Raw genomic sequence first — 24,186 nt, forward strand, 5'->3', positions numbered from 1 at the left:
CAGCACAACCCTGTCGTCAGATTGTCTATTATCCGATCTGTCACAGCTACTCATACTCAGCTGACTAATGTTGATTGTTTATGTAGTGATGAAAAAAAAGGATGATTCGTGATGTGGGTAAGTATTTTTGTTGCTAATTATGTTTTTTTTGTTTTATTTTAGATATAACGTCGAAGTTTGCACCGTTTTTTTGAGATCGGTGGAGGATTCAGGAGGACGGATAGTTGGCTGACACTGTGCTGGGCAGCTGTGTGTGTTTTTTTTCGTGTGTTTATTTTATTTGTTTTGGTTTTGTAAATAAAGTGTAATCGATGGTGCTTTTTTTATAATTCATTCCGCGGTGGAGCGGAGAACTAGCTAACCGGGTTTCAAATGAACAGCTGGCCAAATACCCAAACTTTTGCCGTTCAAATCCTCCAGTTCATAGGAAGACGATCCGATTTTCGCCTTGACACGACATGGAAGGAATTGTTGGCCGTATTTGGCATTATAGTTCTGTGCTGCACTAGACGGTTTCATGTTTCTGCGGTATATCAGCTGTCCCTCTACGAAAGCTTGTGCAAACTTGCGGTGCCGTAAATTATAGCGCTGTTGGGAAGCGTTGTGAGCTTTCGCCAGATTTTTGCGGACAAGGTCGTAGATTCGCTCAAACATTTTCGATCGTCGTTCTTCCATCTCTTCCGAAGTCAGCTTTACATCGAGACGGGTGAGTAAATGATCGGTGCCAACTTCAGAGTACTCGTGACCGTGACTAATGAAGTATGGTGTGAATCCAGTCGACGAGTGAACACTGGTATTCAAAACCATCTCGATCTCCGACACACGAGTGTCCCAAAGGCGTTGGTCCTCCCTCACGTATGTCCTGATAGCCGCATTGATTGTTCGGTTGACTCTTTCGACCGGGTTCGCCTGTGAGTGATATCGTGAGTTGAGCCAGTGGGCAACTTTGAAACGATCCAACAGCTCCTTGAACTCTTTGGAAATGAAACTGCTTCCGTTGTCAGTGATTATCACTTCAGGAACCGAGTTTCTCAGGAACCATTGGTCTTTCAAAATCGCACACATGGGGGCACTACTGACATTCCTCACAGGCTGAACCATTACCCATTTCGAAAAGTAGTCACAAACTACCAAAATGTGCTGACTACCGCGACGAGTGCGGGGGAGAGGGCCAATGAAATCCGCTGATACGATCTGCCAAGGGCGGGTGGCAATTTTCATGTTTCCCATGGCAGGTGCAACAGGGACGGAAGAAGCTTTGACTTCCTTGCACATTCCACACTGTTGAACGTACCGCCGTATTTCAACTGCCATCTTAGGCCAGTAGAATCTTTGACGGATCCGTGCAAGGGTTTTGTCATAGCCTGGATGAAAGCAATCGTCGTGGTACTGTCGAAGAATATTTGGAACTTCGGTGGGCGGGGGAATCATTTTCCACTCGAAGCGAGTATCACAGGGATTATCGTTCACGGTGATAAACTTAAAGAGTTTACCATCGTCGATCTTGAAGTCTACAAAATCATCGGGCCGGCGGGCCACTTTGTCGGACATTGACGCGTACCACGACGATTCTTGAACAGCTGCGATGCTTCGCGAGAGGGCGTCCGGAACCACGTTCTCCTTGCCCTTGCGATGCTTGACGGTCATATCGAATTGCTGCAGATTCAACGCCCATCGGCTGCATCGTGACCCGACCTTCCATTTTGTACTGAGTATATGGGTCAGCGCGGAAGAATCGGTTATTAGGGTGAAATGGTAACCCTCAATATACCCACGGAATGCATCGATGGCGAGAATGGCTGCAAGCGCTTCCTTTTCTGCGGCATGGTAGTTCTTCTGGGGCGTTGTCAGTTTATGGGAGTAGAATGAAATGACCCGCTCTACCCCATCCTGTTCTTGTGTGAGAACCCCAGCTACCGCCACGTCACTAGCATCCGTTTGGATACAGAACTCCTTGCTGAAATCAGGACTGCCCAAGACTGGTGAAGATATCAGCCGCTCTTTGATTTCGCAAAATGCCTGTTCGGCGTCATCGTTCCAACGGATGGTTTTCGTTTTGCTTTGCAGAAGGTTTGTGAGTGCAGCGGTCACCCCGCTAAAGTCTAAGATGAAGCGCCGATAGTAATTAGCCATTCCTAGGAATCTCCTTAGTTTTGTTACGGTATTGGGCCGTTCGTATTCGACAATAGGACGAACTTTTTCCGGGTTGGCTCGAAGACCGTCTGTATTAAGGAGATATCCCAGGAAGGGAATCTCAGACACTCCAAACTTAGACTTTTCGAGGTTTATGCTTAGGTTTGCTTCCCTTAAGCGACGTGCAATCTCCACTAGAAGGCGTTCATGGTGTTCGAATGTCTCCGTCACCACAACAATGTCGTCGAGATAGACGAAGACGTACGGTTCAAGCATCCCGTGGCCCAGGACATTGTCCATCAGTCGTGCTAACGTAGCAGGACTGTTGATCAATCCAAAAGGCATCCGTGTGTATTGGAATAGCCCTTTGCCCTGTACACAAAAGGCCGTGTACTTCCGCGATTCTTGGTCCAATGGAACCTGGAGAAACGCTTCAGACAGGTCTATCGTGGACAGGTATTTAGCCTTGGGAAGTTGACCTAAAATTCGACCGGGATGAGGCAACGGATAAGCATCCCGAACAGTCCGCTCGTTAATCTTGCGCGCGTCCAAACAGAGCCGAACTTTGTTGGGCTTGATGACCGGCACGCAGTTAAGCGACCAATCCGAGTTGCTCCGTTCCAAAATCCCTAAACCCAACAGTCGTTCCAGCTCGACGGCTACCAGATCCTGCGTCTTCGGAGACATCACGTATGGAAACTGGCGGACTGGTGGTTTATTTTTCCATTCCTCTCCCAACACGATACGATGCTGAGCTCGGTTGGTCAGGGTCAATTTCCCTTCTTGAGCAGGAAGGAAAAGTTTTTTGACGTTCTCGATCACCATAATTTCATCATCGGTCAAAATATTTGCAGAACTACGGTGTTCGGTAATAGATGCCGACGCAGTGGACTCAATCCCTCCACAGTTTTGCATCGCGGGCTGAATTTTGAATTTCCTCCAAAAATCCATTCCGCAGATACAATCTATGAACAGATTTGCAACTACCAAAGTAGGAACTATTTTCACACATCCTTGGAAAGCAAATGGAAGATGAGCCTGACCTTGAATTTGCAGTTCATCTCCACTTGCAGACCGTAGAATCACGTTTTTGGAGGGACGATGCAACTTTTTGTACTTCAATTGCGAAAAAAGGGTTTCGCTAATAAGCGTATGATTGCTACCGCTGTCCAGGAGAGCACGTACCGGGTAACCGTAAATCTTTACGTGTGCGTACGGCCGGTTATCGTGGGGGACAGGGTAGGTAATTTGAAGAATTTCCGTAGACTCTGGGTAAATATCTCTGGTGGCCTGCACCCAGTAAGGGGGAGGCGTACGTTGAAGAAAACGGTCTTGACTTACGCGTTGGGTGTCTGCGAACGACGATTTTGGTTCGCGTTTGGTCCGTTTTTTAAACAAAACGGGCAATAGTTAGTCGGAAAACCGCGAAGACCGCACGTACTGCAAAATATGCCCCGAGGCTGTCTACACATCGCTACGTGATGACCAATCCTCCCGCAATTGTAGCAGGTATTGGCCGGTGGGGGAATGTGCGTGTTTATCAATTCTTCCAACGTGAACTGTGGTCGAGAATTGAACCCAGATGGCACCGCGATCGGGTCTGGTCGGGCGGTATTTTGAGACGAATTTTGACTCGTTTGGGTGTTCGGTAAGGATTGGTTGTTTTTGTTGGAAAGTTGATTGGGACGAGACGAATTAGTGGATGTGTGTGAATTGTTTCTATTTTGGTTGACCTGAGATACTGCTGCGGTTTGATCTATCACCTGTTGAGTCTGGGATTGGTTCTTATTTTTTTTCTTCGAATTGTTTTCAGAGCTTTCGACCACTTGGACATTCCTGTCCGCCCCGAAAACCTTGTTGTATGCCGAGAAATTTAATGCATCTAATTTCTGTCCAGCAGCAACAAGTGTTTCAAGGTCGACTATCGGAATAAATGTCATTTGTCGCTTGTAGTCTACTCGCATATTCTGCTGTAGAATCTGTACTTTTTCGTAATCGGGAATCTGAACACTCATGGTTCTGAACAGTTTCTCGATTTCGAAATAGTACTCGTGGAAAGATTCATGTTTTTGTTGACGACGCTGGTAAATTTTCATTTTGATCAACGCGTCCAAATCAGGGTGCATGTAGGTGCGTTTTAATTCAAATACCAAATGCTGCCAATTTATCAATCTACCAGTGGTTCTTTGTGCCATATACCACTTGAGCGCTGAACCAACAAACAAATGCACAGCCGACTCGAAAAGCTCGACCTCCGACACATGCTCAGCTTGGGATAAAGCCTGTACAATTTCCAAAAACTCATTTAGCTTCAGCCCTTGATCGTCACCACTGTATTTAGTGATGTTCCATTTGGACACAGGAAGAGTGTGACGGTTGTGGTACGGTGCGGGGTACGGATTGTGTAGAACACCACTATACATGGGAGGTGAATTTCGTTTAGGGAAAGATGGGATAGCCGAAGCATGGTTGTACATTTCGGGATTTGCTCCAGTAGGATTAGAAGTTCTCGTCGGGTGATAGGGAATATTGTATGTATTGTTGGGAATTGGTATATTGTTAGAATGTAATGTACGATCTGGGATATTTTGAAAATTATGGTAACTAGATGAAGTATCGAATGAATTGGAAGGCTTTGTTGGCGGAAAATTATAGTTTTGAAATGTTCTGAAATTTGTATCGGGGTGTTGTGAATATGAAGTAAATTGAGCATGATCGGGAAGAGTTTGAGTTACAGCATCTTTTACTTCTCTTCGTCGAGCTAAATCGGCCTCTAGATCCGTAATTCTCGCTTGCAACGAATGGATCCAATCAAGGTCATCCTGACTAAGAACGGAAACTCTCGGTCTAGGATTTTCATCTGCTTTGTCTGCATCCAACAGAGCTAAAATATCATTTCCCTCTTGCTGATCACTCTGCAAAGACGAAGCAGAACCCCGAAAGAAATGTTCAAGAACCTCCGCTAATTCAACCACCGTATTTTGCAATTGACTGTGCAAGTTGGGCGACCCCCGCGAGTCCCTCAACACAGTCACTAAACGCATACCGACGTGTACTATTCTAGTGGAACAAACCTTCTTTTCCTCATCATCCTCCTGTTCCAAACACGATTTCAACTCGGTAAACTTATGCGTACAAACCTCGACTTCCACAGTAGGATCACCCACTACTCTTCGTGGGCATTTTCCCGACGGATCACCCCTTTCCACCTTCAACTGGTCTCGCAGCCACTTGCGTTTTCGTGAGCGATCGAGACCGATAGACAAACTGACAGAACGGGCAGTCAGTTCATAATTCAGTTCATCGTCGGCTAAAAACTCCACACTCATATCAAAATACCAACCTTGGATCAGCTCACTAGCTTGATCGAATGTGAGCTGTGCCATTGCCATTGTATAAAAAGGCAAAAAATAACAAAATTATCACAAACCACAAATAGTTTTAACACCCGCTAGAAAAGTAAACAAAAACCCGACAAGAAACAAATGTAATGGTATTAGTAAATGTCAACTTCAATCCTATCAATGCTACCTGTGTATGAAATATGTTCAAAACAAACGATCAATTTTTCTACTCAAGCACTAGCAAACGACGGCGTGCCAGATATACAATTTTTCATCACTCGCAACAATTCGCAATTCCACTAATCATAATTAAGTTTCAGGATCAACTTCAAGTTTGGATATCGACCCAATGACTTCGCGATTAATGAAGTGAACAATGTGAACTGAATTTCTCCGGGAGACACAACGAAAAAGGGATTTGCTTCTGGTCTTGGAAACAAATCACTTTTTCTTTTATTTTGCGTTGGGCGCCAATTGTTACGTATCGGTTTCGTAACGTTCTTATTGTGGTGGTGGGGCCACACTGTACTCACCAGCTATTAGGGTCGTTTCACGGTTGTCTCCTGGAGAAATTCACACTGGGCGGACTTTTCTTCCCACACTATGGTCACTGAGCGAATCGTAATTAATTTTCGGCGGAAACAAGTACCAAAAAGGATTACACTATAAACAAAATGGACGACACAACTTGTATATATAGACCATACACTAGTTTTATTACTGCTAATTGGAAGAAAATTATTCATTTAACACCTTTTTTTTTACATACGCTTTATTTTCTCCTAAACCTTCTTCTTGGTACAACGTTGCGGCCGTGATGACGGTGGTCGACATGCAGCTGGCTGGATGCGGGGCGGGCTTCGATGTTGATGCAGGAACTGACGGACGATGGCGACGGGGGACTCCAGATGAAGCAGCAACTCGGCCTATTTGTAGCGGAGGCCTGCGTTTCACTATTGGGCCCGGAGAGTGGTACAATGCGCACTTTTCACACACGAGTGTCTCACTATCAATCGAGCGGGATTTTTAACGTTTATCGGTCGAGTGGACCCTACCCTACCGGTACTTGGGTAAAGGCGTCCACAATGGCGTTTTTGGCTTGCCAATCACTGACCGTTTTCTGCACTCGCGTCGGACGTCGTTAATACACAAAAAAACCGGTAAACACACTGATCCCACTCGACTGACCGGACAGAACCTTAACGTTCGTGTGGTGGTTCTGAACGGCGAAAACAAGATCCCACGGATCTGCTTATCACTGCACTTTTTTACGTTGGAAACGCGCGGTCACTTAATAACGGTGACAATCGCTGCTGCTGGTCTTCACTCCTCCGGGCCGATGAACTATTAGAGAGCGCATTACTTTTTCGCGGTAGATTTTATCCTTGCCCTGTCCGTTTTCCAAAATATACCCACCGCGCCTCCTCGCATCCCACCCCGCATTTGATGACGGTGATGATGAGATGACAGGACGATGACGGTTGACATTTACAAAAATTTTATCGTTTTGGTTGGTGTCACGAAATATTTTTAGTACAAAAGCTATCAAGAATATTTAATGTGCGGTACTTGTTTCCTTGATTATTTTTTAAATATTGAACAATTATAACAAAAAAATATAATAACAAAATGAATAATAAACAAGCAAAATAAATAACAAATATAAATAAATAAATAAATAAATAAATAAGCACATAAATATATAAATAAATAAATAAGTAAATAAATCTCTGAACAAATAAATAACGAAACCTACATTTGACACCAACCTGGGCTATTAAGCAGAACTTAAACGTAACTCAAACATGCAAGCACGGAGTAGTAATGGTTTGACGTTTAAATTCTACTTAGACATTTACGAACAATAATTTCAAAGTATAAACAAAGAACAGGCGTCGTCAAATACACGGGATAGACCGTACACTGTTATTTATTTATACGACAAAAAAAATAACAATATTTACAAATATATACAAGCTGGGCTCAGTGACCAAAGCGACGATATTGTGACCTAAGAAATCACAGGTCACAGTACGCGTCACCTCTATTTATAAACTAACCGTATATGGTTTAGTCACTTAGGTGCGAGCAGCGATGCCAACCTTCCAGTTTAAACTGGATTCTTCCAGTTTTTTTTTACAACATCCAGTCAAACAGACAATCGAAAAAATCTTCCAGTTTTTTGAAATTTGAGCCAGTTTTATCCAGTTTTTTAAATATTCATTTATTTAGTTTTTTTTTTCTCACAAATTGTAACTTGATTAAAATAATTTTCAAGCTGTGTTTCAAGCATGATTCAGAGTGCCCCAGAATAAGATTTTAATCCACCGTAACCTGAACTCTTTTTATACCACTTGTGAGTAAAACGGTTCGGTAATATACATTTTGATTCGATTTGAAATAGATTTTACTCAAACACAAAGGTGGCAGTACATTTGAATCAAATATTTTGAAGCACATTTGTTGAAATCTCAGCTAGTTGCTATAGTGGTATCGTAAGAAAGGTTTAAGCGTATCCTCAATTTTAGCAAATGGCCTTAAATTTAGGATTTTGTGGATGTGTAGATTCAAACCGTAAAATTCGGCTGTAACTATTACAATTACAATCAAAATCGAATGCTTTAATTTTTTTTTTAATTTGGGCAACAATATCAAAAAACCGATTCAAATTTTCAGTAAAAGGTATGATGGAACATACGTGTTTACTTAAAATTACGTTAATTGAATCGTTGACTTAAACATTATAAGGGTAAAGTATGTTTTGTTCGAGCATCCAGTTTTTTCCAGTTTTTTTAAATAAATATTCCAGTTTTTTTGAAAAAAATGTTGGCAACGCTGGGTGCGAGTGTGTGCGAATGCCAACGTTGCCGAAAATCGATAGCGCTTATTGCATCGCCCGGAGACGACGTTGCTCGTGTGGGATAAGAGCAACAACTGATTTAAACGGACATGCGTTGCTTCTATTTATGACTTTTCGTGTTTCATTGAGCAACTAAGCTGCCCTCTTTTGACGGCTGTGTCTGAGAAATCTGCCTCACGAATGGTATTTTTCCCGTTTTTTGTGAACTTTTTAATTTTACCAATTTCCAAAAGTCTACTTTTATTGGGGAGATATTAAATTATTACCAATATTTAAGTTAGGTGTTTCTGAATCGGTTGGTGTATGAATGATTAAAATCCATCTAGTAATATCGGAGTTATAAGCGTGCAAACCTTACATAGTTTCGTTACATGGGAGATAGTTTAGATTTTAGAATGACACCTAGCCCCAGATAGTGGAGTAAGACATTTTTAATGTCAAAAAATTCAAAACGTGCTAATACCACATGCTTGGTGTGTGTGGTTTGCGGAGCGTTGAAGCGGAGTGAGGAGAGAACCCAGGCTGCTGAGATCGAAATTCAAACGGGTGATTTCAATCTGATTTATTATTATATCGTTTTGTTCTTTTCAGCATACTGTGTTTGAGTATCGTATTTCTCACTTTCCCGTGTGGGTATTGAGAGACATGACTGTAATTGATCATATGTGTGAATACCCTTGCATTGACCTTTTAAATATGGTTAGCCATTTACGCAGGTGAACGTAAGGGTACTCCGGTGGACTATGCGTGTAAGTAGGTTTATAGTGGTCTTTTCTTGAACTGCGAAGGAGGCCCATCTCTCGGTTCATTAGGTATGATGCGAATCATGTGGGATTGTTGTTGGAGGGGTTTTACGGCCTGTTTGACGAGTGCTCCTGAGGAAATTGCTGTGGTCTTTTCATACAAAGTTGCATTATGTCTCAACATAGTGTGTTGGTGCGACGATTATTTTTCCGAGAGCGATTTACAGATGTGACCATGGATATTTTAGTGGCTGTTTTACGTGATTTCAGGGGTAAATTTTCATTAGGTCTAGGTTGGCGTTGAGAGATTCTCTTTGTTTGCATTCTTCTCTGTTCATGGATTGGCCGTTTCAACATTTACCTCTTTACTACTTGCAAAAACCGTAGTCTTTCGATATGTTAAGGGAAATTTGTGGAAAGTATTTGAGTAGCGTAGTAGCAGAGACTAATTGAAACGGCGGACTCACGAGTTTTCCGTGGCTCAAGAGGTACTAACTCAGGTAGTACTAGACGGTCCCTCGAAATGTCAAACAGAAAACGCGTTGATCATCGAGGATGCTTTGCTTTTCTTTGCAACGTGTTTTTATTTTTCCTGCTGGGTTATCTGTTGTTTACGAAGCAGTGAAAAAAATAATTGTACAGCTGCTTTTAATGGAACTAACAGAGCTTTTTATGAATCTAACGGTTTTCAATTACGAGTCGCTCACCCCACAAGCGATTTTTAGTAAACTTTCCTAGAACCATCCCTAAGTAAAGGTTGATGAGTTCTGAGCAATTTTTGTTTTCCAAAATATTTTAAAGCAATATGCAAAACACGCAAAGGTTTCATAGTTTTCAAACAACAGTGGCTTGACATTACAACCGGGAGAGAAAACAATACAGTGGCTGAAACATTACAAGAAATAAGATCCAAAAACGAAGTTTATGGTGCATCTTTCGTGCACCGAAATGCCTCGGACGCTATGGTACACATAGTTTCACTGCGATTTGTCATGAAATCCCCGAACGATTACAAGTTGGTCTGTGGTTGAAAGGGCAGAAAGTGTCGTTGCGTAGATGAAAAACGGAGACATTTTTGCATGTAAACAAGAAATGCATGCAGCGACGATCCTAGCAACGGTCAATAAATAATACCTGCTACCAACTTTACAAGCCCGATACAAAGGGGATCACTTTGGTTTGTTAAGGTTGGCAAAACTGAAGGGACCGTGATACTTCTACTACTTCTTAAGATCTAGTACACAGTGTACCACGGAATTTCGATTGTTTCTTCGTCAGTTGGTAGTCTCTATTAGTCTCTGGTAATTGTGATCGGCGGAGGACAGTTCGGCTTGGTAAGCCGAAGTCGTGTGCGTAAATATCTCTACGTGTGCGGTTTGTCTTGCAGCTGTTCGGTCGAATCGGATGGCGTAGCACTACATAATTTAACTGCCTCTGAAGTTTATGCAGTAGTTTGGCATTTTGATCATGTGCCGCGAGGAGTTTATAATAAATTATATATCATATCACTACATGCTTTACATGTACTGCAGTCGTCACATTCATTATATGCATTATGATTATTACAATCAATATATTATATCCGATGCAGAATATTACTAATAATCCCGTTTAATTTATAGTGGTAACAAACATACAATAGAGCAGAATGAATATGCACATTATGCTATTTATAATATTTTATTATATACCTAATATAACTGTAGATATTTTACGTTCCTTATATTTATTACATTTATTTGATTAACTGTACCGAAAAATTTTAATGTAAACATTTTACATTTTTGTGCCTCATGAATTTGCATATTATATTCAGTATATTTGTTTATTAATTTAGTTCAATGCCTTATTCTCATTATTGCCGTTATATACAACACTTTTTTTAATTGTCTTAAAAGTATCCAAATTTATCAAATACTTATTAAAATTATTTTTAATACTTATATTATTTTCGTTACATTTATTATATTTATTATATTACATATGCTTTTATATACAAATAGTACTGGGTAGGGAGGGATGTACGATAACCTAACAGTTCAGAAAACAATTCGGAACTACTGTAAGGATCACCTGAAGAAAAATCTCTAAATTAAATTTAGATATTTTTGTTTTATTTCGGATCATTTATCTAGATATACCTAAAACGTGTGTCATCAATATTTATATAATTTGAGAATCATTTCAAAAAATATGCTGCAACCATAGTACTTTAAATTAAATATACGCAGAAATGTCCACATATAATTGCTACATTATTTTAACGCATTATAAAGGTGTATCCGTGTACATTCAATACAATGGAGATTGAATATCATATTTATTATGTTTATAGGCCAATTTCATAGATGTTTCATAAATTTATTGTAGGCATTATATTTATTACTCATTTTCAGTTTTATACGTTTGCTTATTGTATGTGTTATATCCATTAAACTCATACTGTATGTTACTGCACTTTATTTTCGTACCACAATCAGTATATTTTCAGGTATACATATTATAAACACTACGCCGATAATGGATGTTAACATTTTATGAAAGAGAAAAGTTCTCTGTCGTCTACTGCTATGACTTATAATATGTGATTAATGGTTTGTCCGGAATTTCCCTTCAAAGTGAATTTTGACAGTATGCTTATTGGCCCTTTTCAAAAAACACGCGTGATCTTTCGTTGGTCGGATTCGTTTGATGTTGTATTGAACTGACGATGGTTGTCGGTCGTCCCGTCCACCCGATTAACGTATAGTTGCTATATTCATAGTTTGGCGGACACAAAAGCCGAAAAACTGGCAGTTCTTGCTTTAAGCGGACCCTACACGTGCAGAAATATTGTCAATAAATCGATTATGGATCAATATATTGACCGTGTAAGGGTATCTTGAAAATATTGATCATGTATAAATCAAATGGGATTGACGTATTGAAGCAGTCTTGACAATATTTTTATTGACAATATTCTTGTCCCGTGTAGGGTTCGCCTTACACGTGACAGAATATTTTCAATAAAAATATTGACAAGACTGCTTCAATACGTCAATCCCATTTAAATTCTACAGAATCAATATTTTCAAAATGTCATTACACGATCAATATATTGATCAATAATTGGTTTATTGTCCATATTTCTGCTTGTGTAGGGTCCACTATACGTCAATCCCCGAGGGGCCAGCACTAGCAGGTTTGAGTGCGTCGTATTGAAAATAGCTGCGTATTTTAAATGTAATTAAAGTAATTAATGAAAGTAATTAAAACTACTTCTGTTGTATTTATTATAATACTTAATGTAACTAATGTCTTTGTAAAAGTACTTAAAGTAATTAAAGGACATAAAAGCGAAATTTAAAATATTTAAAGTAGGAAAGAAAACTTTCCGGTAATAGGGATCTTTAATTTGGAAAACTTGTTTCAGTTTTTCATATGTATTGATAGCGGGTGTCCTTACGAGTACACTCACATTGTTTTTAAACCTCGATTAGTCTTTTCTGAATTTTAATTTTAAAAAAACCAAATAAAATTCTGCTAACAAACTGACAGTTGTCCTACTAAATGACGATCTGCGAACATGTTCGTTTGCCTTATTGTTAACCGGGACAGCACACCACACAGCATGGTCTGGTACTTTTGCAATCCGCTAGCAGCTTGCAATCCCAAGTTTAATTTGCAAACTATAGTAGATCTTATGAGGCAACCTAAAAAGTCGTACTAGTCTCATGGGTTTGAATATGTTATTGTCCTTTGTTTCCTAATTAAAAAATGCTTTTTTCAATAGTTTCGGTCCTAGAAATAAGAAAAGGATTGAGATATTAACTCACAGTAATAACCTGAATCAGGAAATGCCGTAACCCGCATACCGCTAAAGATCCCTATTAAATTACAGTCAATTTGTCCTGTACTTTTTAAATATTGGCGGTACTTAATGTACTTTATGGTACTTAACGGTATTTAAAGTAACTAATTAAGTACGAATTTTAGCACTGCGTCGTATTGAAGATTTAGTGCTTGCCCCTCGTCAATCCCATTTGATTTCTACATGATTAATATTTTCGAGATGCCCCTACACGGGACAAGAATATTGCCAATAAAAATATTGTCAAGACTGCTTCAATACGTCAATCCCATTTGATTTCTACATGATCAATATTTCCAAGATACCCTTACACGATGAATATATTGATCAATAATCGATTTATTGACAATATTTCTATACGTGTAGGGTCTGCTTTGCACCATCAATATAATGATCAATGATCGATTTATTGACAATATTTCTGCTCGCGTAGGGTCCGCTTAATGCAGTACAGTTTGTTGGTTGGAAACAATCACATTTGATTTTACCCTATTTGTTTATTATTTTCAAACACGGGCTCTGCACGAGACAGCAATTTTGTCAATAAATATTTTGACAAGACTGCTTCAATTCATCAATCTCATTTAAATTCTACAGAATCAATATTTTCAAGATGACCTTACACCATCAATATATTGTTCAATATAGATTTATTGTCAATATTTCACGAGCAGAGATATTGACAATAAAACAATTATTGATCAATATATTGATGGTGTGAGGGGATCTTGAAAATATTGATGCCATAGAATTTAAATGAAATTGATGTATTGAAGTAGTCCGTAAATATTTTTATTGACAATATTCTTGTCTCGTGTAGGGTCCGCTTTACATATTCCATATATTGATCAATATTTCGTTCATTATCAATATTTCTACCACTGGAAGCTCTTGCAATACAAATTTTTGGTACGACGATACCTATTTCTATTTTGTTATTATTATTGTAATCTGAGTTTATTTTCTTTTTAGGTACTCAGAATTACAAAAATGGTGTTATCGTGCAGGTGGACTATACATATGTTACAATTCCTATCAAAATATGTATGAAATCTTAATATTTACTTATTGTTGTAATAAAGTTTGGTATAATATATTCATGACTTTTTCTCTTTATTTACGTGTATTTCAAAAATTATTTTCCAATATTTTACAATTAATAAACTAATTGAAACACAATGCAGTTTTTTATAACAGACCACAGACAGACAACAGGACACACGCTACATTGCGTGTCCTCAAATAATCACCATGAGCTTGGTTCGAAAATCCATAGTGGTTATTTGGGGACACAATGTGGGGTGTGTCCTATTACCTCATCTGTGATCTGCATAATACAATATTCAACAATCTTTCATATCACACAAAAGGTGGAATTCAATGCTAAATCACATGATTTTTACATATGTTTTAATGCAATTCAAAAGCACACCACGTAACTACTATTAAAAAACTTTATAAAAGATACGGGAGAAATCACGTAAGTATTACGTGAAAATCCGGTGGAACGATAATTCATTTTTTTTTAATAAAAGTTTCCAACGCATCATATAGGTTCTATTGAGTTACTTAATAAAAAATACGTGAAAAGTCACTTAAGTATTACGTGAAATACGGGTGAGTGTTCATGAGTTCATTCTGTGTTATCTATGGTCCACCTAAGTGTTAAGTGAAAAGTGCGATGGAAAAAAATCACATATGTTTTCACATGGCATTAACGTGTGGATTATTTTGAGTGCATGCACGGCGTGCGCGACGCACAGTCAGTTGCGCTGGACTGTGTTATTCGGCAATAAACTTAGTACTACTCCTCCGGTCCTACAGGCATGGTATAGGCTGACGGGTAAAAGATGATGATCGCCCCGAGTGTGTGCGATCCTCTTCAGTCAGTGCTGCTACGGCAACGAATTTGCGTAGAAACCACCGGACTGCAAAAGTCATTGTTGGACCGATCAGCCGCAATCAGCTGGGCAGCAATGATGTTAGCTGCCTTCGGTTTCACGTGTGCGCCAGCTGACCAAAATAGGAGAAGAAATTCATCTGTGCCACGGGTGGGAAATTATTCAATTTGGCACACTGTCAGCTGGTGTCGATTTTAGCGGTCAAAATAATTTTCCGGTATTATGTTCACTTCGGCGTGAACAGGCACCTTTGAATGTTTTCCGACATCAGGTCATTCTAAAGAAGGCCACCGATAACATAACTATAGAACACCCTTTTCCTAAATTTACTAAAATTACAATTCAGTTAAACGATATTAACCCCAATTCTCTTCTACAGGTATTAAGAAAACATTTCGACATTGGAAAAGTAATCGGATTATTAACAGATGAATCTATAATGGGATAAATTCAAGAAGTATATAAAAACCATTTCGGCCAACAGAAATTGTTAAAAATCCGGTTTACTCAGAAAATGCTCGAGGATATCACCGATGATGATCGTCAGAGGAACATAATACGAGACGAGCACCACCGTGCCCATCGCAACGGCTACGAAAACAAATTACAAATCCTACGAAAATACTATTTCCCTCAACTGAGTAAAAAACTTCGTGAATTTATCACGAACTGTCGAATTTGCCATGAGCAAAAATACGACAGAAAACCAATTCATTACCCCTTACAAAGAACTCCTATTCCCACACGGCCTTTTGAGATCGCTCATATAGGTATCATGTTTCTTGAAAGTTTACACTTTTTGACTAACTCTGACGCCTTTGAAAAAACCAGACAACGACTGAAACATAAACCGAGATACAAAAAAATAAAAATAGCACAGGTCAATAAAAATACAGTTGTCACGTCCGACGGAAGACGAATACATAAAAACGACTTGAAAATTCAACCGACGATCTAACCAGACAAAAACACTCTCATTTACAGATTACTGACAATTCCACTATTATGGGGGCAAACTGTTATATTATTTGGCGTACCTTTAATATGTTAACCTTGATATTAATCTTACTGGCAACATTGCCACCTTTTGTACTTCGCTGTCTTAGATCACCCATTCCAATAAAGACTTCTGACGAGTTAAACGTGCTTTTTTTGTGACTCTTTCCCATCATCACAACATGGTGTCAGAAGTTCTCACGGTTATCGAGAAAGTGCGTATCGGTTCGCGACGATAAAAAAAGAAAAGGAATCGGTGTATTATAGGTCTCGAGTGCGCGTGTGTACGTGCCGTATATTTCCATCTGACCGGTCTTGAAGAAACCTTTGATTCGTCTGGCCGCAAACCCTGATTGGAAAGAACATGTCCGTAGAACATGATGGATGTTTCACAAAGCTTCAACTTCGACCTGTTGAGCTTCATATTATTCTCTTGAAGCCTCATTAACAGTTTCTCAAGATTAATATTATGATCTTCTAATGCTTCTTGGATTGTTTTACCGCGACCAAATATCAAAAGGTCGTCCGCCAAACATTCTACGCCATTCAACCCCTTCCAGTAGTTTGCTTTGAAATATTTCAGGCGCTGACGAAATTCCGAAAGGTAATCGTAGCCAACGATAGCGCCCGAATGGTGTCCAGAACGATGTTAATCTGCTGCTACTTTCATTGAGTACGACATGCCAAAAGCCTTTCTTGGCGTCCACTGTCGGGAAAATTTTGGCTTGTCCTAACTCTGGAAGAATTTCATCGAGCGTCGTAAATTGGAGGTTAGGACGTTTTAGAGCTCTATTGAGTGGTCTCAGATCCAAGCAAATACGAAGAGACTGATTTTCCCCTGTGCCTCGCCGAACTAATAGAAGGTTACTCACCCAATCCGTGTGGTTATACTCCCTTGCTATTATTCCATTCTCCAGGAGTTTATCCAATTCGAATTTGAGTTGGTTTCGTAGTGCAATTGAAACCCGTCGTGGTTGCTGGATGACTGGAGGGACATTGGCATCAATCTCCAAGTTTACTTCTCCAGGCATTTTGCCGAAACCCTGGAAAATATCGGCGAATTTATCGACGATCGCTTCAGCTCTGATCCGGTATATCTTCAACACTTCTTCTTCGCTATTTTCCGTTAATGATGATGCTGGTACCACAGACACCGAGTTACAAAATTTAATCAAACCAAGTGTAGTACACACCCGCAATGACAACAATGGTCTATGATTTACATCAACAACCTGCAGAACAAGTCGGTACTTCTTCTTTTTGTATTTGCACAACAGTTTCACTTGCCCAAGCACTGTAATTGAGCTTCCGCCGAAAGCCTGCAGCTTATAAGGTGACGGCAAAAGCTGCGGATCCGGGTCATCAATCAGGTTACACAGCCACTCACGCCCGATTAAACTCGTATTAGCTCCCGTATGTAGTTCGCACTTAACTTTCTTCCAAGTTTTCCCAACTTTAAGTCGTATTTCTGCCATCCCGTTGCCTCCGCTTTGGGAGTTGTCATAAATTTTCCCGATTTCCCCATCGACATGGGACTCATCCGAATCGTCAATATCACTGCACTGTGAATCGCCCTCTTCAGAACTGCAATAAAAGACAAAAGCGCTGGAACACATTAGGAACAGCTTGGAAATTTATTGCAGGTAGCCCAGACGCAAATGACCTAAAATTAATCAATTCATCAATTAACGATCTGATTACAAACAACAACATACAAGTCAAAATAAATAGAGAACTAATCCTTCAAATGAAGGAATCCATTTTCAAAACTAAAGATGCTATAGAGGCATTAAATTGCAAATCATCAGAGTTTTATAGTATAAATGTTTTACTGAACCTAAATTATTTGCAATAGAAATTACAATTAATATTAGAAACTATTACTCTAGCTAAAATAGGAATTTTGAATGCACAAATATTAACAGACAGAGAATTACAAATTTTACTAGATGATTTAGTTAGGGAAAATATAACAGCACATACAGCCGCGGATGCCATCTCCTACGTTACCACGTCCATCGTCACCAATAACAAGGAGGTCGTTCTTTTTATCAAATCACCAAAATTGGACCACCGAATCTTCCGCAAAGTTCATATTTATCCGATCCTGAACAATCATCAACAAATTCACCTTAGTCAACAGAATTATATTGTCAATAAGAATGAATGTGTCGCTATAGAATCTCTGGACCCAATCATTTTCAATATCAATGAAGTAAAACTCGTCAATCCAACATGTATTCCAATGCTTCTCAGAGGTAAACCTGCCACATGCAATTACACAACAAACCCTACACACAACGAAATTATTTCGATCGATGATCAACATTTAGTAATAAATCAGATGAACAACATTACCATAGAAACAACCTGCGGAGAATTCAAAAGAAATCTCTCCGGATCATATTTAATATCCTATACTGATTGTTCTCTCAATATGTCAATAAGCAATCACAAGTTCTCTAACAGGATACAACATCTGACGGGAACACCTATCAAGCTACCTCTGGATGGAATTCAGGTAACAAAACAACAAGATATAACAAATCTGAGCCTGGAGCATCTTCACAACCTACAGTCGCAGGCCAGGAAGGATCTAGAATTCATCCGACTGAAGATTAATAGCATCCAATGGCCACATTGGACAATCTTTGGTAGCACCATTGCTTCACCCATCATTATCGGTCTTGGCATTCTTTTTAGTCTTTTCATTCGCAGACGAAGTACGATAATTCGGCTAAGTCAGCATTCGGAAAAATCAAAACCTTTCGATGGAAACCTATCACGCTTCAGGAACCGGACTTTGATGGAAATGATTCGTACGGAGCCTCATGTCTAAAGGGGGACAAGCTGCCCAGCAACAGGAAACAGCACCAGACGCCACCTCAGCAGTCACCAAGTACCGTGGCATATTATGTGCTGACTTAGGGAAGCGTGTGCTGTGGTGCACACGGCAAGTGAGGCTTAGCTTGTATCGATTGATTTATAATAAAGTTAGTCTAGATTTAGCAGCAACGAAGTGTAGTCGCTTTTTTTTTAAAAAAAATCAAAAGAAAACCCGTTTACTTAACTCGCGGCAGTACAGCTCTTCCAATCAATGTTTCGGTCATACAAAACAATGGTTGGATCCGATGGCCTTGAATCAGAGTTGCTTGCTATCACCATCGGTAGATGGTTACTACAGATATTGTCTTCCACTTGCTTCACTTGTTTGCATCGGTAGTCTAGGAATCCGAATCATTTCCCCTGTGTTCAGAATTGTCATATTGAAGTTGTCACAAAGATCTTGAATCGTCAAAGATAGATTATTGTCGTACAGATAGACCCGTCCTGTACCGTTGTACAGTGATCCCAAACTAAAATAAAAAAGGCGATCAAAAGTCTTTCCTGAGTTTCACAGGTGTTTTCATGCTTTGATGTCTTCAGGAAAGTTTCCTAGGATTGCATCCTGAATCTTTTAGGATAGGATACCTTAATTTTGGATAGGATACCTTAATTTTGCTTAAGGTGAAAATGCCATTAAAAATGTTTTAGCTCAATAACAAAACATTTTTTTTGCTCGGAATCTTGTAGAGCAATTTATTTTGAGCAACTTTGGTGAACGGCAGTCGTAGTGAGGGAAGGAGTTCAGTCACGCTAGAAGAGTTGAGGTTAATATTAGAAGTGAACAGGCATAGAGGAAATCATCACAATTATTATAATCTAGTAAATATTTTAATGGATCAATTTTGGGAATAATACTTCTGCAATTACACTGGAAAACAGTGATCGGATCCGTAATTTGGTTTAATAATTTAGCCACCGAAGGATACGATCGCTGCATGCAGGGGCCATTGTTCAGTAAACTGGTTTAAAAATTTTCTTACTGTTGGTAGAATAGCAACCAGCAAGCTTTTCAGAGGCACGGTAATGCTGAAAACTGTGAATATCCCTTCCACAATGTTAGAAAATTTAAGTAATCCCGTTTTGGGCGGAGTTTCTTACAGTAAAATAGAAGCACTTGGAATTTTCCCGAGGAATTTTCCCGAGGAGTGCTGGGAACTCATGGTTGTAGCTCAATTTCCCAAAACCAGGGGGTAGGGTAACAGGGGTATTCTGGACCGCTTTAGGAAGCCTTGAGAATTTTTTTTGAAAAAATACAGTTTGGCTACATAATCTGGATCATTTAACGGGTTAATATGTACGGCTGCATTGTCTATTTTAGAAATCTAGTGTTCTAAATTGTCAAATAAACATATATGTTCAGGAAATGTTACAAATTTTGAAGGTGAATTTTTCTAATTTTGGACCACACAATTTTATTTTGGACCGCAAACAAACCATATTTTGGACCATCGTTTTTCTTTCAGCCAATGTTGAAAACATATTTTGGACAGATCCTACTCAGAGTTGTTAATTTTCAATGGGTTTGTTTGTAGGTTAGTAGGGGAAAATAAAGCTGAACCAGAGTAATAGTTTATTTAGACTTTTTAACTATTTTGTAAAGAATCAATTAATTCCAAAAAATTGAACCTATGCTTCTTCCCACCAAACCCGGAGAAATTGATGTAAAACCCGGAGACCCGGAGATCGCTCCCGAAAACCGGAGTCTCCGGGTCAAACCCGGAGGGGTGGCAACCCTAACAGAGCAGATGGCGGCTTTGGTTGATGAATGAAAAAGCATTACTTTGAAATGAAGACGTACGGTTTTATCATGAAAAAAACTTCTGGTAACACTGTTGTGAATCAGTTTGTTTATTTTTGTTCGCGTATTTTGGATCGTTTTTTTGTGTATATTCAGTGATTTTTCATCTAGAATAGAGTTTGCGCCCTCGCCTAAGCTGCAGTTATTGATCAATTGACTCATAATTTGTGATTCTCGGTCGTGCGGTGACAATTGACAAACATTTTGTTCTCCCAAAGTGTCGTCGGTAGTGATAGAATCCTTGTGGTGAAACCGTGGATGCATATCGGGAAAGCTTATTCACGAAGTAGCTACTGTTGCCTACCTGTAGGCGATTCGCAATGGATTCGATCTGCCTGCAGTGCTCCGAGCCGGTAACCACTTTGAATCAGCTGAAATGCCAAGGATTCTGCGACAGAATCATGCATCTATCGTGTTCAACGCTCACTCGTCCAAAATTGGACATGATTAACGACTCAGCGAATATATTCTGGCTCTGCGACAGCTGTGTGGATTTGATGAAATCCTCCGCAGTGAATGCAGCTTTTACAGCATTGAGCGAAGCGTTCCGTTTGTTGACCGACACACATAAAACAGCGCTTGAAGCATTAAAGGCTGAAATGGAGAAAACCAGAAAATCAGTGGAATCCGCAACGACACTGCCTGCAACTCCCATATCATGGCCCGTTCCAAATAGAGCTGGAGCCAAACGTGCTCGCGAGACCGAGGATAATAAATCTCTTTCTAAATCCGATGTCCCCAGCCTAACGTGTGGCAAGAAAAAGGGTGATGTAGCAAAGGTACCCACAATCACTGTTCCACCCGCTACTAGTAAATGCTGGATTTATTTGTCGCGAATTGCCACCACCGTTTCTGAAGACGAGGTTGGTGCTATGGTTAAGGAGTGCCTTTCAACGGACGATCCGGTCGAAGTGAAGAAGTTAGTGAAAAAAGACGCAAATTTGAGCGGGCTTAATTTCATTTCTTTCAAAATTGGTGTTGATCCTAAACTTCGTGAAATGGCCCTCAATGCCGAAACTTGGCCGGATGGGATGTATTTCCGCGAGTTCATCGACTTTCGGCAAGAACGTACTAATGACGGGAAGCAGGGGTTTCGGAAAACACCTCGACTGGGATAAATCCATCGCAAATAGCAGTTATTTTAGACTACGCACCGACAATTCGCCTGTTGATCAACGGCAACCGGGACGCACCGTAGAAAGCAATATGGAATCCCCCAATCCTCCCAGCACAGTCGTGCCTCTCGCAGTCAGCAGTATCTTCAGTCGTCCCGGCCCTGTGTCTGGGAATGGAGAGGGGGACTTCCAAATTGCCCTCTTTGGCAAGTATTTTAAAAATAATTTTGATGAATCAACCGTTTTTCCTGATGGAACTGCTTGTTCTAGCTCGAATGCTTCCGACTGTCAATTAATAAGTCAACGATGTCAGCCGTCAGCTGGAAACCTCCTGAGGAGCACTCCAACTTCCATCACGGGTGCTACCAATTCATGCAGTTCACCCGCGCCTTCTGCTGTTAGCAGTCATTCCAGTCGCCCCGGTGTGCATTCCAGACGACGGAATCAAGGAGTGCCGGTCAGCCTTTCGTGTCTAAAATCGTCACCCATCCACTTATACTATCAAAATGTGGGTGGCATGAATTCCTGTGCAAATACCTATCGCCTAGCTACCTCGGACTGCTGTTACGACATTATCGCATTGACAGAAACATGGCTAAATGAGCAGACCCTTTCCAGCCAGGTGATTTGCTCTGACTACGAGGTTCTCAGATGTGACCGGAGTCCTCTCAACAGCCACAAATCCTCCGGAGGCGGTGTTTTGCTCGCTGTGCGTCGTGGATTAAAAGTTCAACATATAACAAATGATGCTTGGAGCAGCATCGAACAAGTATGGGCAGCGATAAAATTGGGAAATCGAACATTATATATATGTGTGGTTTATTTCCCTCCCGATAAAATTCGCGACTCAGCACTAGTTGATTCTCATTCTGAATCATTGACTTCTGTTGTTGCGATGGCGCAACCCACTGACGAAATCATGATCCTCGGCGATTTCAACCTTTCTACAATAAAGTGGCGTTCCATTCATAACGGATTTCTACAACCCGACCCAGACGAATCAGTTTTTCATCCTGGCAGCTTTACTCTTCTGGATGGCTATAGCACGGCTACACTTCTGCAGATTAACAGCACAACGAACGAGAACGACCGGATTTTAGATCTATGCTTCGTTAATGCCAGAGATCAATCGCCGCATATTTCCACCGCCCTCGCCCCGCTAGTAAAGTATGTTCGCCACCATCCGCCTCTTCATCTTACACTCCAGGACGTACCGCCTATGAAGTTTTCGAGCCACGCGCCCACCGTGTGTTACAATTATAAGCGGGCCGACTATAGCAGCATTTTGAATATTTTACAAAGTATTAACTGGGATTCTGTGCTAAGTAAGGATGATGTGAACTCCGCCGCTGAAACGTTCTGCCATATAATGAGCTACCTTATCGATCGTCATGTCCCAAAGTGTAATCAACGAAGTGATCAATCCCCCTGGCAGACAGCCGAGCTACGTCAGCTAAAAACTGCGAAAAGAGCAGCATTACGAAAGTTTACCAAACGCCGTACCTTGTCACTGAGAGCTTATTATGTAAGGCTCAATAACGATTTTAAAAAACTGAACAGTTTTTGTTTTTCAAACTATCAACGAAAAATGCAACGTAAGCTTAAGTCGGATCCTAAATCGTTTTGGAGATACGTCAATGACCAGCGGAAAGAAACCGGCTTGCCTTCTGCAATGTTTTTGAATGGCGAAGCTGGTCATGATTCACAAGCCATATGCAAATTGTTCGCCTCTAAATTTGCGAGTGTGTTCGTCAGTGAGACATTGTCCTCGCAGCAGATTGACGTTGCAGCTAGCGGCGTGGCCCAACTCGAACGGTCAGTGAATGAGATTCGTGTAGAGCACTCGGATATTGTATCAGCAGCATCCAAGCTTAAAGCATCGTCATCTCCCGGGCCAGATGGTGTCCCTGCTGTGTTTTTGAAAAAGTGTATATCTGGTTTGGTGGAACCACTCTGTCAACTATTCAAAATGTCACTGACAACCGCGATTTTTCCTCAATTGTGGAAAGCAGCTTTCATCTTTCCTGTCCACAAAAAAGGTGATAAGAGGAACATTGACAATTATAGAGGAATTTCTGCGCTCTGTGCCATTTCCAAGCTCTTTGAGTTAGTCGTGGTGGAGTCAGTGTTTTTTCACTGTAAGGAATATATTTCTAAAGACCAACATGGATTCATGCCGAATCGATCGACGTCGACGAATCTACTATCTCTAACCTCTTTTGTGTCCGAAGGGTTCGATGCGAGTCAACAAACTGATGTTATATATACTGACTTATCTGCAGCTTTTGACAAAATCAATCACGATATCGCAATCGCTAAATTGGAAAAACTTGGCTTCAGTGGATCACTCCTGCGATGGTTCCAATCCTATCTCGTTGGCCGTCAACTCAGTGTGAACATAGGTGATGCATACTCCAAACTATTCTCCGCAACGTCTGGAATTCCGCAAGGAAGTCATCTCGGACCTTTGATATTCACTCTCTATTTCAACGATGTAAACTATCAGCTGAAAGGGCCACGGTTGTCGTATGCAGATGACCTGAAAATTTTCAACAGAATT

At 40.3% G+C, this 24,186-nt stretch overlaps 2 protein-coding genes across 2 annotated transcripts; one reads left to right on the top strand and one right to left on the bottom strand.

The window, feature by feature from the left end:
* Positions 1-357: 357 nt before the first annotated feature.
* LOC131687492 (uncharacterized) lies at positions 358-5,525 on the bottom strand. Its single transcript, XM_058971584.1, has 2 exons — positions 3,575-5,525; positions 358-3,485 (listed from the first exon to the last, which is right to left on the bottom strand). The coding sequence occupies exons 1-2, from the start codon at positions 5,523-5,525 to the stop codon at positions 358-360; spliced, it is 5,079 nt and encodes a 1,692-aa protein (XP_058827567.1).
* A 15,306-nt stretch (positions 5,526-20,831) lies between these two features.
* Positions 20,832-21,629, top strand: LOC131687493 (uncharacterized). Its single transcript, XM_058971585.1, has one exon. It carries the CDS (start codon positions 20,832-20,834, stop codon positions 21,627-21,629), a length of 798 nt encoding a protein of 265 aa, XP_058827568.1.
* The last annotated feature ends 2,557 nt before the right edge of the window (positions 21,630-24,186 follow it).

Source organism: Topomyia yanbarensis, chromosome 3 (assembly GCF_030247195.1).
Source record: "Topomyia yanbarensis strain Yona2022 chromosome 3, ASM3024719v1, whole genome shotgun sequence".
Taxonomy (NCBI): Eukaryota; Metazoa; Arthropoda; class Insecta; order Diptera; family Culicidae; genus Topomyia; species Topomyia yanbarensis.